The 18705-nt window shown below is 41.1% G+C and overlaps 1 protein-coding gene and 1 non-coding gene across 2 annotated transcripts in view; one reads left to right on the plus strand and one right to left on the minus strand.

Annotated features, from left to right (window-relative positions):
• Nucleotides 1-3130, minus strand: part of LOC128313529 (collagen alpha-1(III) chain-like) — a 4863-nt gene extending 1733 nt beyond the window's left edge. The window contains exons 1-5 of the mRNA XM_053212662.1: nt 3122-3130; nt 2130-2258; nt 1811-1999; nt 508-1512; nt 192-385 (exon numbers count right to left, since the gene is read on the minus strand). Of these exons, the coding sequence (XP_053068637.1) occupies nt 192-385; nt 508-1512; nt 1811-1999; nt 2130-2258; nt 3122-3130 (1526 nt within the window). The remainder of the gene's footprint in view (nt 1-191; nt 386-507; nt 1513-1810; nt 2000-2129; nt 2259-3121) is intronic.
• Nucleotides 34-186, plus strand: LOC113597860 (5.8S ribosomal RNA). The gene has a single exon (XR_003418603.1). It is a non-coding gene; the product is annotated as a 5.8S ribosomal RNA (ribosomal RNA).
• Nucleotides 3131-18705: the final 15575 nt, after the last annotated feature.

The raw sequence follows: 18705 nt of genomic DNA on the forward strand, positions 1-18705 counted from the left end.
GTTGGCCCTCCCGGCGATCACAAAAACTCGTACGACTCTTAGCGGTGGATCACTCGGCTCGTGCGTCGATGAAGAACGCAGCTAGCTGCGAGAATTAATGTGAATTGCAGGACACATTGATCATCGACACTTCGAACGCACTTGCGGCCCCGGGTTCCTCCCGGGGCTACGCCTGTCTGAGCGTCGCTTGCCGATCAATCGCCTCCCCCGGGTGGGTGTCTCCCGGGGGTAAGGCGCGGCTGGGGGTTCCCTCGCAGGGCCCGCCCCGCCGGCGCCCGCCCCGCCCGGGGGCGCCCCGCCACGCCCGCCTGCGCGGCGGTACGGTGTGCGGGGTCGTCCGCGGGCTGGGGACAGGGTCGTCCTGGCCGCCGGGCCCTCCGTCCCCCTAAGTGCAGACGACGGTGGCCGCCGCTGCCGCCCTCCCTCCTCCTCCTCCTCCTCCTCCTCCTCCTCCTCCTCCTCCCCGGCCCCGTGTGTCCGGTCCCCGCCGCCTCCCTCAGCCCCCACCCCCCTCGCCCCCGCCTCGCCCCGCCGGGTCCGCTCGGCGGTGGCGTGTGTGTGGGACGTGGGAGGGCGTGGGACGGGGGGGGGCTGGGGGCCGGCGCCCGTGGGGCGGTGGTGGGGGGGTGTGGTGGTTTGGGGGGGAAAGGTGGGGCGGGGGGGGGAGAGGCCGAGGCCGGTCGCCGCCCGCGAGTAAAGGGAAGGGCGAGGAGAGCTCGCGCCTGAGGGCCGCGGCCGCCGCCGCGGTCCCTCTGGGGGAGATCCCTCGTGCCGCACGCGGTCTTTGGGATCGCCACCCGGGTCTCGGGAGGGTTTTGCGGTGCCCCGTGCCGCGCGGTCCCGTGGGCCGTCGTGGGGGGTGGAGGTGCGGATCCGGGGCGCCGTCGGTCTCGCCGCCTTGCCCCGGGCGGCGACCGCGGCGGTCCGGCCGTGGCCCCCTCCTCTCCCGGTCCGCGGCCGTGCGTCCGGGGCCCGAGCCGCGGCCCCGCCCCCGCTCCCCGCTGGCGATCCCGGCCCCCTTTGCCCTGTCGGGGCGGCTCGCGCCGAGGCCGAGTCGCGCGCGGGGCTGCGCCCCGGGGATGCGTGCCCCGGCGGCGGCCCGCGGGACGCCGCGGCGTCGCCCGCCGCTGCGCGCTTCCCCCCGGGTTGCGGCCGCGCCGCACTGCGTGCCCCGAGCCCGCGTTGTCGCGGGGGCGGTGTGGTTCTCCGCGGGGGTTTTCGTGGTTGGAGGCGTGCCGCGCCGTCCGCCGGGCCCGGCCCGGGGCCGCGGCGGGAGCGCGGGGCACGTGGGACGTGTGGGGGGGAAGGCCGGGTGTGTCGCGTGGGGGGGAAAGGGCCGGCGGTCGGGGGCGACCGCCGCGCTCGGACCCCCCCCCACGCCCGCGCCCGCTTCCCCCCTCGCTCCCCCGCCCCGCGCCGCTCGCCACGGTTCCCCCTCCGGTGGTCGTCGCGAGGCGGCGCGTCCCGCGCCTCGGCCCTGCCCAACCCCCGTTCCTCCGCCGCCCCCTCCGCCTTCCAACCCCGGCAGGGCTCCCGCCTGTGCCGCCGGCCCGTGCTCCCGCCTGCCCGCCCGCCGTTCCGCCGTCCGTCCCGCGTGCGCACCCTTACCTTCCCCGTCCCCCCTCCCCTCCCGCCTCTCTCCCCTCCCGCGCGCTCTCCGCTCTCTTCCCTCTCTCTCTCCCTCCCTCCCTCCCTCCCTCCCTCCCTCGCGGAGGGTTTGGAGGAGGAGGAGGAGGAGGAGGAGGGGGGGGTTGTGGGTGCGTTGCGGGGGGGGGGGTCGTCGGTTGGGGGGGGGCGGCTCGGGCGTTGCGTTTGGGGTTTTGCGTCGTTGGGTGTCGGCCGGAGAACCGGGCGGGTTGCGGAGCGCGGCCTCTTCCCAGGGCCGGCGTTCCGGTCCTCTCGTCGCCCCTACCGCCCTGGCCTCGCGGGGCTCCTCCTCCTGGCGCGCGCGTGCGCGCGTCCCTCCGAGACGCGACCTCAGATCAGACGTGGCGACCCGCTGAATTTAAGCATATTAGTCAGCGGAGGAAAAGAAACTAACGAGGATTCCCTCAGTAACGGCGAGTGAACAGGGAAGAGCCCAGCGCCGAATCCCCGCCCCGCGGTGGGGCGCGGGAAATGTGGCGTACGGAAGACCCACTCCCCGGCGCCGCTCGTGGGGGGCCCAAGTCCTTCTGATCGAGGCCCAGCCCGTGGACGGTGTGAGGCCGGTAGCGGCCCCCGGCGCGCCGGGCCCGGGTCTTCCCGGAGTCGGGTTGCTTGGGAATGCAGCCCAAAGCGGGTGGTAAACTCCATCTAAGGCTAAATACCGGCACGAGACCGATAGTCAACAAGTACCGTAAGGGAAAGTTGAAAAGAACTTTGACGTTCTAGCGGTATCCTAAATATAATCAATTATTTTAGCTCCAAATATGGGTAACATAACAGTACAAGACCAGTGTTTATTATGTGTACATTAGTTCAAATCTGGGATGTGTGGGAATAAAGATGAATACAAACTTCATTTATTAGAGAAAAGGAGGGAAACATGAAATATGGAAACTTAACTATCTTTTTTTTCCCAGAACCCAAACAAGTGTGCAAACTCCTCTAGGTGAAGAAGGGAATGGTTCTTGGCCATTACTGTATGCAATAAGATGACTCACACACTAAGTCTAAACAAGTGAAGCTTAGTATATAGAAGTTGTAGCTCTGATTTTTAAAATGTTAATCCTTAGGTCTACAAAATTAGGAAATACTCTAATTCCAGTCTTTTATAAGAAACTCAATTTCTATGACATGAAATGTGAAGTGAGTTTAAGTAATTACAGGTACAATAATGTTCATAGGAACACACTTTGTCATAATTAAGAATTAGGAAAAAACAATTAGATGTTGATCAATAGAGGAACAGGTGTGAATAAATGTTAAAATATAGTGTAGACATTCAATGGAATGTTGCAATAGATGAACTTAAGCTTGTTTCATCATGAATCGATCTTTATGAAAGTTTTAAAAATAAAAATGTTGGAGAAATTTTCATATACTGAGATATCACTGATGCAAATAAAAGTATATAAAATTTTATTTATGGATATTTTTGAGAACGTTAATGTATAAAACAGTGAACCTTGAAATATACCAAGTTCATGATGGTGTCTGTCACAATGAAAGGGAGTAAAAATTTCAAAAGAAAAGTTCATTAAGTAATATCTGAGGTAAATAAAGTATTAAACAAGTGGTGGGTCATGAGTATTCCTTTTAATTTTTAGTACTTCAAAATATTTGTAGAAGTTCAGCAGTTTCAAAAAATGTCTATTTTGGGCAAGATGTGTTTGGAATGAGTAAGTCAGAAATTATTTCAGTTCATCATAATATGCAAATAATTCACACTCTCCATGTTTATGATAATCATATAGTCTTACTAAAAATGTGAATATAAACCTCTGCAGATTTCTAGATAACCAGACAATACGGAACATTCTACAGGATTTAATTCAGGAAAGAAAACTGGAAATTTCAAGTTCTCATGAGGTGAACTTTGTTTTATTTTTGGAAGTTTCATTTGCTCTAAAAATTGCAATTTTGCCTCCTTGTAGGGAGTGTTCTTGAGAATGCAATCCTGGTGTTTCACTTTCAGTGTCCTGTGAAAGGAAAGGTACACTCCACACTTGTGGGTTCATAAATCACCTGGTAGATATCTCATCTGTGCAGATTAGCACAGGCGAAACCAACTGATCCAGAATCAGAAAACCCAGTCTACTGAGATCATTGCCAGGACGCCAGGTGCATTGTCTTTATGGTATCCCAGATTTATATGGATCTCAAGGGTCCCTAATTCCAACTGCTCTTCTCAAGCTTGGGAAGACGAGTTGAAATAGCAAAAGGTTAACTAAAGCTATGCTGCCATCAATGAAATGGAGGTAAGATTACCTGCTTTCAATCAATGGAGTGCTGTCCCTATGCACCACCTAATCTATTCTCCTTTCCCACCATTATGATTTTTAAAGCACATAGCTGGTCAAGTCACTCCTCTGCTTTTAAAAGTCTTCAATATCCTTCCTCACATTTAGGATTAGGCTGAAACATCTTAACATGATGTAACAGATTTGTGTTAGCCCACTCCTCCTCTTGCTCTAATAAGGGTCTCTTCACCTCAGCACTAGTCTGTTTAAGTTACTTTGTTTTGCTCAGGTACGTTTATCATTTAGTCTCTGGTCTTGTCCCTGAGGGCAGAGATGATATTTTTATGCTATTATATCCTTGTAATGTTAGTGCCTGGAATTTAGGAGGTTTTCAACAAGTGGTTGAAAGAAAAGGAGGGGGGAAACAGGGAAAGAGAAAGGAGAGTTTTTTTGGTAAAATGTAAAAATATTTGTATAAAGTATTAGTACAAATGACAGTATTTGGGCCCAATCAGAAATGTGTCTGACCATGGCTCCATTTGTTTTCTTTGAGAGGGATGGAGACAGATAATAAAATAAAATGTTTTAGTTGAAATGATTCAAGCCTGAAGCCTTATTAACCACCAAGGACCATCACAAACTCAATGTGAAAAGATTATGATAGAAACAGCATCGAAATACACAGATCCTATGTGGCTTGCAAGGTTTCCATTATTGTTTGTGTGTAAGCAAAGCCAGATACATGTATCCTGTCTCAGTTCAGGGCATCAACTCTACAGTGAATCCATTCTTTAGATGTCATTTTTTAACATGGAAACTGTAAAGAATTGTGTTAGGAAAAAAATGGAAGAAATTTAAAAGGCAAAACCCTTATATAAGTACCCCTTAAATGACAGGTAGTTCTTATGCAACTTTCTCTTGAGTTTATATTTGAAATTTGTTTCCTTTCTTATCACCTCAGAAATCTGTGTGTGTGTGTGTATCTTTCATCTAAAAGACTAAGTTCTCTCTCTACAGATGTATCAAAAGGCTGAAAATATCACCATTTTGTTATTATCCTCTACATTCACGTTTTCTGTCTCAGGTGTTTGTTTTAGATATAATTGTATAAATGAAGGGAAGATGGCAAAGAGGATCCTGAGTTCACCTCAGCCGAAAGACACACTAAGATAATGGTTACATCTGCATAACTGACTCAAAATGACAGGGAGAGGATTGAAAAGGGTAGGAGGGGTGGAGCTCCAGTTGGGAACGAAACTTCCAGTGAGACTACCTATAATGCAAGGTATGTCAGAAGCATAGAGGGCAGTGGGAAACTCAGAATAGCAGAACTCTGAGGGAACACAGAAATAACAGTTGAAAAGAGTTTGAGATATATGTGAATGAGATTTTACTAATCTTGGAATGTGTTCTGGAGGGGCAGAGATCTTCAAGAGATTTCTCAAGGAAGAAAAAAGTGCTTTTGTGAGCATCATTTTTCTTCCTCTCTCCCAGCCTCAGGTAGCTGGAAACTTGCAGGAGCCAATGATAACACTCTACATCTACCTTGCTAACACTGTACACCCAGCTTCCACATTCCTTTCTGGCTACGGTGATTCAACCCACTCAACTTAGCAGGCAGCACCCTGTAAGTAGCTCCAGCAGGACAAGTACCACTCTAAAGTGACTCTTACCCTGGGGAGGGGATCAGATACATGCATACCACAGTGCCCTCAGTTCCAGCATCCTGGCAGCTTAGGGTCTGCAGAGGCAGTAAGCCCCATTCAGTGTTCCAACAGCTGTGGCAGATATGCTAACTGCAGGCCACTAGCCCCATACACTAAGAATCTCAGACTTGCAGGGAGAAAGCCCTTCCCTTTCATGTACCTTCAGTTCTTGCAGAAATCTCAATTGAAGATAGTCAATTGGACTTCTAACCTTGCCCACTAAATGAGCTCACAGCAGCCTTGGGCCTGAGCTCCACAGTAAGAACACTAACCCCCCTACCCCTACCTCTGCAGTACACAACAGCCAGCAAAGCTAGTCGTTGCAACAGGCTGGGATAAGGACAATCATGGCTTGGCCAAAATGGGAAGAGCATGCAGCCCACAGAGGGGACATCCCTGGAGCACCTGGTTCTAGTGACCAGGGGGACTACTATAGGACACCACATGCTCTCTTCTACACAAGGCCACTACTTTACTAAACAGCAGGAGACACAGCTGACCTAATACATAGAAACAAATGCAAAGAGTTAGGCAAAATGAGACAGAGGAATAGTTCCCAAATGAAAGAACAAGATACAGTCACTAAAATAAGCTAGATGAAACAGAGATAAGCAATATGCCTTGATAAAGAATTTGAAGCAATGGTCATAAAGATATTCGCTGGAGTTGGGAAAAGAGTGGATGAAATAAGTGAGAATTTCAACAATAAGAAAATAGAAAAAATAACCTCTCAGAGATAAGGAACTCAAGTAATAAAAAATACACTACGGAGAATCAATAGGAGACAAGAGGATGCAGAAGAATGGATCAGCAATCTGGAAGACAATGTATTGGAAAGCATCCAAGCTGAGCAGCAAAAAGAAAAAAAAATAACAATAAATGAGGAAAGGTTAAGGGAACTCAACGACATCAAGTGTAATAACATTCACATATAAAGAGTCTCTGAAAGGGGAAAAACTTATTAGAAGAAACAGCTGAAGACTTCCTGAATCTGGGGAAGGAAACACACATACATCCAGGTCCAGGAAGCACAAAGGGCCTACAAAATGACAAATAACGATTAAAATAGTAGTAGGTAATGGTAAAGAGAAAATGTTAGCAGATGCGCAATACAAAAAAAAAAAAAGTTCCATACAAGTGAAATTCCCATAAGGTCCGTCCGCAGAAACTTTGCAGGCCAGAAGGGAGTGGCATGATATACTCAAAATGCTAAAAGAAAAAAAACAAAACAACACTAAGAATACTGGATCCAGCAAGGCTATCAGAACAGAAGGAGACAAACAAAAGTTAAAGGATTCGTCACCTTTAAACCAGCCTTTTAGAAAATATTAGAGAATTCCTTAAGTGTAAAGGAAAGGACATAATTAGGAATATGAAATTCATGAAATGGAAAAATTTCACAGGGAAAGCAAATATATGGTTAAAATAGATTAATCACTTTAAAAAATTTTTTTAAAAATGTTTATTCATTTTTGAGACAGAGCATGAACAGGGGAGGGTCAGAGAGAGAGGGAGACACAGAATCGGAAGCAGGCTCCAGGCTCTGAGCTATCAGCCCAGAGCCCGACGGACCTGAGCTGAAGTCGGACGCTCAACCGACTGAGCCACCCAGGCGCCCCTAGCTTAACCACTTTTAAAGCCAGTATGGAGGGTTAAAACGTGAAAGTGATTAAAAATCAATTGTATCCACAAATATTAGTCCAAGAATACACAAAATAAAAAGATGTGACATCACATACAAAAAACATGGAGGGTAACTAAAAATTTAGTGCTTGCAATGTGTTTGAACCTAATATAGACTGCTAGACACTTCAGAAGTTATTAGGAACACAGCAGTGCCTGAGTGGCTCAGTTGGTTAAATGTCTGATTTTGGCTCAGGTCATGATGTCATAGTTCATGGGTTTGAGCCCTCTGTGTTGACAGCTCAGAGCCTGGAGCCTGCCTTGGATTCTGTGTCTGTCTCTCTTTCTCTGAAAAATAAACATAAAAGAACATTCAAAAAAGAAGTTATATATGACAACAATGGTAACCACAGATCAAAAACCTATAATAGTTACACAAAAAAATAGAAACTCAAGTATAACACTAAGCAAGGCCATCTAACCAGAAAAAATCAAGAGAAGAAAGCACTATAAAAACAACAAGGAAATCATTAGTTTAAATGTAAGTGGTCTAAATGCTCCAATCAAAACATATAGGATGGCTGAATGGATAAAAAAAATGTAATACCCATCATGTGCTGCCTACAACTGTCTCACTTCAAACCTATAAACACTTACAGACTAAAGGTGAAGGGATCAAAGTGCACAAAGGGCCAGTGTAGCAATTCTCATATCAGACAACATGGGCTTTAAAAACAAAGACTGTAGCAAGAGACAATGAAAGGCACTATATGATGATGCTGATGAATGGAACAATACAATCAGGAGGATATAAAAATTACAAATATCCTATGCACATAACATAGGAACACTAAAATACATGAAACAAATATTAACAGATAGAAATTGACAATAATATGAAAGTAGAAGGGGGTTTTAACACTCCACTTACATCAATGGATAAATCATCCAGATAGAATATCAACAAGGAAAGAATGGCCTTGAAACACACATTATAACATTCCATCCCCTGACAGTAGATACATATTCATTTTAGGTGCACATGGAACACTTTTGAGGATACATTACATGATAGGCCATAAATTAAATCTCAGTAAATATAAGAGTATTTAGTGCATATGAAGTATGTTTTCCAACCACCACAATATGATACTAGAAATCAATTATAAGAAACAAATCTGGGAGATACCCCCAAATACGTGGTGGAGGTGAAATAACATGCTACTCAACAATGAATGAGTTAATGAGGAAATCAAAGAAGAAATCAACACATGGAGACAAATGAGAATGAAAACACAACAGTCCAAAATCTTTGGCATGCAGCAAAAGCAGTAAGAGGGAATTTTATAGCAATGAGGCCTACTTCAAGATATAAGAAAATTCTCAAAGAACCTAATCTTACACCTAAAGAAACTAAGAAAAAGAAAAAAAAAGAACAAACCCAAGGTTAGAAGAAGAAATCATGAACACTAGAGCAGAAATGAACAAAATAGGGACTTAAAAGAACAGAAAAGATCAATGAATCACGAGTCAGTTTTCTAAAAAGATAAACTTGATAACACTTTAGCCAAATTCATTAAGAAAAAAGAGGTTTCAAATAAAATCATAAATGAAGGAGAAGATATAGCAGGGATTATAAGAGCATAGTATGAAAAATTATGTGCCCAAATAGTGGACAATTTAGTTAAATATATAATCTTCCAAAACTGAATCAGGAAGAAATAGAAAATGTGAACTGAGCAATTAGTAGTTATGAGATTGAATCAGTACTCAACCAATTTCCTAATCTATCCTACACGGCCAGCATTACTGCAATAGCAAGAGTGGACCGAAGACATAACAGCAACAAGAAAAATGCAAAACAAACAAACAAGTAACTACAGGCCAACATATATGATGAACATAGATGTAAAAATCCTCAAAAGATCGACAAACCCATTTCAGCAATATATTAAAATAATAATTGAACATGATCGAGTGGGTTTTATTCTAGGGATGTAAAGGTATTTTCAGTATGTGCAAGTCAATCAGTGTGATACATCACATTAAAAAGAGAAAGGATAAACACCACATGATCATGTAAAGATACGCAGATGTAGCGTTTGATATTTTTCAACATCCTTTTCTGATAAAAACTCTCAATGAAGTGGGTTTAGAGCAACATATCTCAACATAATAAAGGCCATACACAGCAAATCCAATGGTGAAAAATTAGGAGCCTTTCCTCTAACATCAGGAACAAAATAAGAGTTCCACTCTTGCCACTTTTATTCAGTGGAGTTCTGGAAGCCACAGCCATCATAATAAGATGAGAAAAAGAAATGAAAAGCATCCAAATTGCTAAGGAAGCAGTAAAGCCAGCACTCTTTGTAGATGACATGTTGCTATATGTAAAAAAACCCTAAAGGCACTGCAAACATCTATTACAACATTTATTACAACTGATAAATGAATTCAGTCAAGTTACAGGATACAAAATCAATAGAAAGAATGTGTTGCATTTCTATACAGAAATTCAAAAGTAGCAGAAAGAAAATTCAAGGAAGCAATCCAATTTACAGTTGCACCAAAAGGATAGAATACCTAGGACTAAAAGTAATGAAGGAGGTGAAAGACCTAATCTGTGAAAACTATAAAACACTGATGGAAGACATTGAAGATGAAACAACAAATGTAAACGTATAGTATGCTCATGGATGTGAAGAATTAGTATTGTTAAAATGTCCATATTACCCAAAGCAATATATAGATTAAATGCAATCTCTTTCAAAATACTAACAGCATTTATCACAGAACTAGAACAAATAAGATTTGTAAAGAACCACAAAAGTTCTCAAACAGCCAAGGCCATCTTGAGAAAGAACAAAACCTAGAGGTATCACAATCTCAGATTTCAAGACATACTACTGACCTATACCAATAAACACAGGATGGTACTGGCGCCAAAAAAGACACATAGATCAATGGAAGATAGAGAGCCCAGAAATAAACCTACACACATATGGTTGATTAGTCTATAACAGAAGAGCAAGAATATATAATGGGAAAAGACAGTATTTTCAAAAAATGTTTTTGAGGGATCTGGACAGGTACATGAAAAATGATGAAACTGGACAATTTTGTACACCATATTCAAGAATAATCTTAAAACGGATTAAGGGACTACATACGAGACCTGAAACCATAAAACTCCTAGAAGAAAATCCTAGAAGAAAACAGGCAGTAATCTGACATCAGCCTTAGCAATATTTTTCTAGGTGTGTCTGCTGAAGCAAGGGAAACCAAAGTGAAACTGAACTTCAGAGTACACCAAAATAAAAAGCTTGTGCATAGCAAAGGAAACAATGAAATGGCAAAATGAAAACAAAAAGGCAACTTACAGAATAGAGGAAAATGTTTGCAAATGATCTGATAAAGGGTTAATATCCAAAGTATATGAAGAGCTTATACAACTCAACATCAAAAAAAACAATCTGATTAAAAATGGGCAGAGGACCTGAATAGACATGTAGATGGCCAACAGATACATGGAAAGATGCTCAATATTACTGATCAAGGAAATGGCAAAAAAAAAAAAGCCAACCTCAACCCCCCAAAACAACAGACATCACTTCACACCTGTCAGAATTGCTAGTATCAAAAGGACAAGGAAAAAACGCATGTTGGCGAAGATGTGGAGAAATGGAAACCCTGTGCACTGTTGGTGGGTATGTAAAAGTGGTGCAGCCACTGTGGAAGAGTGTGGGGTTTCCTAAAAATACTAAAAACAGAAATACCCTATGATCCAGTGATTCTACTACTGGGTGTTTACTCAAAGGAAAAGAAAAGAGTAATTCAAAACGACATATGCACCGCTATGTTTACTGCAGCATTATTTACAATAGCTAATATATGGAAGCAACCTAAAGTGTCCATCAAGAGATGAATGGATAAATATGCTGTATATAGGTGTGTGTGTGTATATATCTATACACACACACAATGGAATATTATTCGTCCATTAAAAACCAATGTGCTTTTGCCATCTGCAACAACATTAATGGACCTAGAATGTATAACACTAAGTGAAATAAGTCAGACAGGGAAAGACAAATACCATAGGATTTCCCTTCTATGTGGAATCTAATAAGCAAACAAAGAAAAAAGAGACAAACTGATGTCTAAATACAGAGAATAAACTGGTGGTTGCCAGAGGGGAGGTGGGAGGGGGAATGGGTAAAGTAGATAAAGAGGATTAAGAAGGATTAAACTTCCAATATAAAATAAATAACTCACAGAGATTAAAATTTCAGCATAGGGAATATAGCCAATACTATAAAAACATTATGGCAACTTATATTGACTACACTGACCATGTGAACACTGATGAATGTACAGAATTGTCAAAGCAATATGTTACATACTTTGAGCTGATATAACATTACATGTTAATTATACTCCAGTAAAAAATAATATAATAAAAAAGTATCAGTGGTCACTATTTCTACTCTACAGGTATATAATACGATTTGTTAGTTTTCCAAATCATGGCACTAATTAGTATGTGCACAGATGCCTAGTGCAAAGCCAAAGTCTAACATGTAGGAGATAGTCATGTTTTCTTATTCCAGAGAAGCCAACCATATCAATGCACCTCTTCAATAATTCAATAAATATTTATAGAGTGATTATGTGGCAAACATGTTTTGTAACTTCCGGGAAAATGATGATGAGCTGAAGCAGACATCATCCCTGTCTCTATGGAGTTTAGTATCTAGTGGGTGAGGGGACATCTACCAAGCACAAAATACACATGCATTCAGCTGTCACCTGTATGTATAGAGTTAACAAATATGACTTTTAAGAATAAATAGAATTTGAAGTTTTACTATGTACCCAGTATGTATTTATCTTTAGAGTTATTATTTATCTTAATTATTCCAAAGAATAAATACAGACAGAATGTCTTTTCTATCTCATTCCTTTGATTTTTATAAATGTGGAGGAACATTTTGAAAATGTGAACACTCCTTCTGTGATGCAGCCCCTTATCATTTGTTCACTTGTCAGAAGGACAATGACTGTGGGAAATGACAAACCTGTGTTTACCTCTCAGCCAAGTCAGGCTCTTCATGCACTCGCTCAGGGTGCAAATAAGCGTTTATGTCGCTATTGCTATCTTTCAGACTGGGTGGATCTACTCATATTACCTCAGAGAGTGAAAGGATAAAAAAACCCCACAGGGTCTCACAAATGACAGATGTCAGCTCAAGGCACTATCAAAGACAGGAGAGGGTGGAGGTCAGAGAACACTTACTGGTAAGTGGTAGGGCTGACGTTGATGCGCTGAGGATGACTTCCTGATTCGAATTTGCTTGCCAGAGCGACATTACTTCCAAACAGGCAATATCATGGCATTCTTACCCTAACAATTCCAGTGAGCACAGAACCCAAGTGAGTGCCTATCTTCATCTAAAAGAAAAAGAAAGAAAAAATGAAAAGGATATATTTATGTTTTCCTTTTGGTATGCAATTTTTTTTAATGAGAGGGACTGCTAACTATGTAAACCACTGAATTAGGATCTCCTCAAAGACAGGAAGTTGGTCTTAGTCATTTTTGTGAGCCTGATATCTGGGCCATTATAGTGGCAGTGAACATGAATACTGTGGAATAAGTAAATCAATTATAGGAAAAAATTGTATTTAATTTGCTACGTAAATCTGGTTATACTACAGGTCAAATCATTTTTCACTTGTATATGTTCTAATACATAGAAAATTTATTATTCTCCCTCCATTTACTCTCATATACAACCCTATTTTTTCCTTCATAAAATTAAGCACTATTATACATTAAATATTTATATTTCTGTTTATTTTGTTTAAATGTTGGATTGTCCTATAAGACAAGGATCCATATCTATTTTCTTTCTTTTTTTAACATGTATTTATTTTTGAGAGAGAGACAGACATAGAGACATAGAGAGACATAGAATCGGAAGCAGACTCCAGGCTCCAAGCTATCAGCACTGAGCCTGATGCAGGGCTCGAACTCACAAACTGCAAGATCATGACCTGAGCCGAAGTCAGACCCTTAACCGACTGAGCCACCCAGGCACCCCTATTTAAATAATTTTTAATTAATTAATTACTTTCTTTTTGAGAGAAGGCATGCAAGTGAGTGAGGGGCAGAGAGAAAGAATCCCACAACATGCAGAATGAGAGGGAGAGAGAGTGCAGAGCCCAAGCTCACCTGATGTGGTACACAAACTCACAAACTGTGAGATCATGACCTGAGCCAAAGTTGGATGCTTAACCAACTGAGCCACTCAGGCAACCCTCTTCTGCATTTCTTTTGACAACTTACTGAGATTTCCCAAGAATTGGGAAGGGTAGCAAGAATTGTTTGCCTATGTAAGGAAGTGAATGATTGCATCACACAGAATATGTCAGGAACATTGAGCAGTTAGACAAAATAGATACATTCAACTCTCAATGAGGAATGTAGATTCCTTTCAGTAAGATTTACTGTCATTTAAATAATGTAACCACTCAGAAACATTGGCATCAGTCTGCCCTGTACGTCCTCACTACAGAAGGTCACTTTGCACTAAACCAGTGGCTGTTAACTAGGGACATTTGTGCCCTTCGGTGAACATCCGGCAATGTCTTGAGACACTTTTTATTTTCACAACTGGGATGGGGAGCTGCTTCTGGCATCTATTCAGTTGAGCTAGAGATGCCCAGGACAGGCTCCCTACACCAGAGAATTTTCCAGTCCAAAGTATCATTGGTGCAGAATGAGAAACTCTGGCCTACACAGGCTTCTGGCACCCTATAGATACTTAGTAGACCAGCACACACACGAAATTATAAATGCTTTAATCAGAGCAAAGCTTTGATGTGTAACACTAGACCTCACTTTTTACAGAACTTTTATGAAAAAAATAAGTATTCATCCTAGGGATTTATTGGAAAACACAGTAGCTTTTGGATCTATCTTGAGGTTAGGATACCTGTTACCAAATCTCTTCTATCTATCTGAAATGTGTGAAATACTACAAAGCTCTGGGAAGCATCAGCATCCCCACTTATCAAATGATGTAGTTATTCTCCTAACACTCAACTGATTATTCATGTGCTAAAGCACATAAACAAGCACATTTTAAGATAACATTTCTCCCACGGTGCCTAAAAATAGAAGGCTTATAGGGTTAGACCTCAGCCAAAACTCTCCCTGGTTTCATCAAGAAGGAATCTTTGGGTGGGAAGAGCAGCACGGATTCATTACTTGAGCTCCCCATTTTATAATAAATAAACGCAAGTCCAGAGGAGCACATTGAAAAGAGCAATTAGCCCACAGGGGGCATTCATGCAAATATGAGTTCCCTTCCCATACCTCATGGCACCCATTGTGCAGCTTCTGTGTCAAGGACAATGCTACTGAACTTTATAAAAGTTCAGTAAATAAATAGACTAATTCCCAAATGTCTGAATCAAACTGAAACCATGACTAACAGGAGTTAGGAGCTAGCAAGTTATTAAAACCAAACATCAATTTGTGTTGAAATAGTCCTGCTGGAGCAAGACAGAATTTCCAAATTAAAATAGAAGGTCTATAGTAGAGAAAAAAAGAAAGACTTCTGTGGAAAGAGCTAGTTATCTACGTACTCGTGTTTGCATTTAAATATCATTCTTAGACTAATGTAGTTAAGATTTTAAGCTTTTAAAAATAGTTAATTGGGGCCCCTGGGTGGCTCAGTTGGTTAAGCATCTGACTTTGGCTCAGGTCATCTTGGGTTCATGAGCTGGAGCCCTGCGTCAGGTTCAGTGCTGACAGTTCAGAGTCTGGAGCCTCCTTTGGATTCTATGTCTCCCTCTCTGTGTGTTCCTCCCTTGCTTGTTCTCTGTCTCTCTCTCTCAAAAATAAACATTAAAAATTATTTTAAAAATAGCTAATGAACTTTTTTTTTTTTTGGTGTTTTGGTTGGTTTTTTTTGTTGCTAATTAACTGTTTTAATAGCCAGGAGACTGAAATCATTACTTCCTTTGTTAGGAAACAGGGAAGAAAACAAGTGCTTTATTCTTCTACCACTATTAACATGCATTATAAGTTTCTCATAAAATATTTCTTTCACAAATAAAAGGAAATAAATGAAATTGCTTTTCACATTTTGGTCTTATTTTATTAATGACCAATATTTCCCTTACAAGAAAATATCACTTAATGTTTTAAATTCTAATTTTCAAAGCTCACGATTCTTAGGCAAAATACAATCAACGCATATAACCTCTGTAGTTTTTTTTTTTTTTTTAATAATTTCTCCTTATTTTCCCCATGGGCAGGAAAACAGGGAGAAATCATCTTTAAATATGTGGCATTTTTCCTTCTGTCAGGGGACTCAGCCTCCAACTGATGGTGTCAAAATGTCATAGTCTCAAGTAATATGCTTGGACAAATAGCACTTTGGGCAAAATGTCTCCCTGTATTTACTGTGAACTCCACAGAAGTACCACTCATGGATAAATTTCAATTTATAGAAAATACTTGACAAAAAAATGGTTCTCATAACTGGTATGGCGACATAATTTCAGAGACAAGATACATGGTGACTTTTATAAAATAAAATGGTGACATTTTAAATACTTGGTAGTTTAGAGTTAGGGGAGAAAGTGAGTTTGTAATCTTGTTTATGGTGTTTTGGTGGGGAAGGATAGGACCTTAAAAAGATGATTAGGAAGGCATGCCTGGAATCCTACAAAGGATACCACGGAAATATTGTCAGAGACTGCAAGGGGTTGGGGAGGGTACAGCACTATGGTTCACCTTCACCTGCACCTTCTCACAGGGCACTGATAACCATTTACATGATTATTTAAATACATTCAATAGCTAATAAAAGATTTAAATATGACTGAACTCGTAGGAGTGTTATTACTAAGGCCTTTAAGTGGAATCTGAAGTTTACCTTTGTGCAGAAAAAAATGTGTTAAGAATTGTTTTTGAAAGGAAGAAACCGATTTAAGGCAGTTGATCTACTTGAGTTAAATATGCGTATATTTAGGAATAACCAGCATATAATTCAGCAGTTGAAAAACACAGCATTTTGTGCCAGAAATACGGACATTGATAAATCATTAACATGGTGCTATACTTTAAACACATACAAAACTGCTCATTATAATAAAGATTAATAGTGGAATTAAAAGATTAGAATGTTTTTTAAATTGAAGAAGGTGATTGATACCTAAAAGCATTTGAAAATGGCATATATTAAAATGATGTCCATGCTTACCGCTGTTAACTGAATTTTTTCAGGGAAAATTTGGTTCATTTCCCTTCTCGAAAGTTCTATATCTCAGAAAACAATGCACTTGATAGATGTGTAAGCAAAAAAAACATTAATGAGTTCAATTATTAAACATTAATAGTTACCCTCTTTTATAAGCCATTATCTTTTTTTTTCCTTTGTAAGAATTGATAGCATGGATAAGTTTATCTCCCAAATGAACGTAAAGTAACAAAATTAAATTCTTGAGTTACAATGGAGAACTCTTGACCACACATCAGAATCACCTAGGGAGATTTAAAATTGGTGTTTTGGTTCTCACTTCCAGGGATTTTGATTCAATGAGTCTGGAATGAGATGTGGGGCTTTTAACTCTCCCTAGAGTTTCTAATGTGCATCCAAAGGTGAGAACCACCAAGTATAGAACATCATTTTAGTTTCATGGATATATTAACAAAGTATCAATACCTCAGGAGCCAAGTAGTTTACATAGCCCAACCCTTTCCCAGCAAATGGTTTTAGCCAGCATTGTGCAAATACTTTCATATGCATTCACACATACATAACACCTTTCAATTTTGAGAAGGAAGCACACATATTCCCTCTTGCTCCCAGAAGACAATATTCCTGCACGTCTCCTGAAGACTTTTGAAAATAATAATATATGTTTAATTAAAATACTAGCAAATCGTGTAGAACTGTGAATATTCCTCAGACTTCATGCATTTCACTTGGTTAGAGACAAAGCTTTCTTTGAGACCTCAGCACATCTGTGTTTGGGTGGGTGGCAACCCAGGCTCATATAGCGCTTTATAGAGTCTATATGGCTGGGCCAATAGGACTGTCAAGAGAAACAACCTCATCTGGGAGTGTTTGTCATTAGAGCAACCCTAGGACAAACATAGTGGCTGGGCCAGGAGGGCGCTGTAGGCTTGTGGATGCTGAAAGGAGTGTTGTCTCTTTGGAAGTTGTCATAGACTAGAATCTGACCCATCACATACTTGCTCAATGATCCTGAGCAAATTACTTCTCTACATCTTGTCATCTATAATACAGGGATACTGTACCAGCTTAGGTGATACATAATAAGTGTTGGCTAGTGTCCAACATGAAACACTAGGGCTATTAACTTGTACTGGGAAAATATTTTTTAATCTTCTCATAGTGCAAGGGCTGGGGAATTTTCAGGTTGACAGACCTTATTCCACAGATACAGAAACCTAAACAAAAGGGTAAATGGCCTGCTAAAGAACGCAGCTAGTAGGGATGAGAGTCCCAATGGAAACATAATTCTTATGGTTTCTACCAAATTGGTCCTTGCCTCCTAACGACTTGGTATTTCTCTTTCTTAATTCTTTTTTTCATGACTAGAGAGAAAAAGGCACAATTATAATTTATATTTCTACAAACCTCCATAAAATCTGCTTAGTTATACAGCATTATCAAGGGAATAAACCAAGGGAAATTGTTTTCTGAAAATTCTGCAAACTAACACCTACAATAAAATTCAAACACAACAACCATCATCATAACTAAGCCTAAGGAGACATGACTATTTAATGCAATGTGCTATCCTTGATGATATCTTGGGACAGGAAAAGGACAGTACAGGAAAATTAAGGAAATCTGAATAAATTATAGATTTTAGTTAATAATAATGTATCCATGTGGGTTTATTAATTATAACAATAGTGCCACACTACTGTTTGGGGAAAAGTTGATGTAGACTATTTGGAAACTCCTTGTACCACTTTGCAACTATTCTGAAAATCGAAAACTATTATAAAATAAAAAGTACATTTTAAAATGTAAGCCATATGATCTTCTACCAATAAAAGGACACATTTTCCAAGTTTTTAAAATGTTTACAAGTGTTACATATCGTAGTCATGTTGTGTTATTGTTTACTAACATTTATTCCATTTGGGCATTAGACGGTGCTCATGCTCATTTTAATGAGCAGGTTGGCTTCGTAATATCACCAATAGATGTCTCAACTGGAGATGTTTCCGGAAGATTTGGTCCAGTATTAATTTCAAAGGTAAATTGTTTGAAAACAAAGTTAACCCCATAACAAAGTTTAAATAAACCTTAGGTTGGGAGGCAAAATTGAAACAATGAAGAAAACTAGAAATTAAGAAACCATTAAGTAGGATTCCCAAATCTCAAGGCCTCCAAAGGCAGATTTCAAGGCATCTACAGATCTCCTGAAGATGTCTGTAT

The sequence above is a fragment of the Acinonyx jubatus genome, chromosome E1, assembly GCF_027475565.1.
Source record: "Acinonyx jubatus isolate Ajub_Pintada_27869175 chromosome E1, VMU_Ajub_asm_v1.0, whole genome shotgun sequence".
NCBI lineage: Eukaryota > Metazoa > Chordata > Mammalia > Carnivora > Felidae > Acinonyx > Acinonyx jubatus.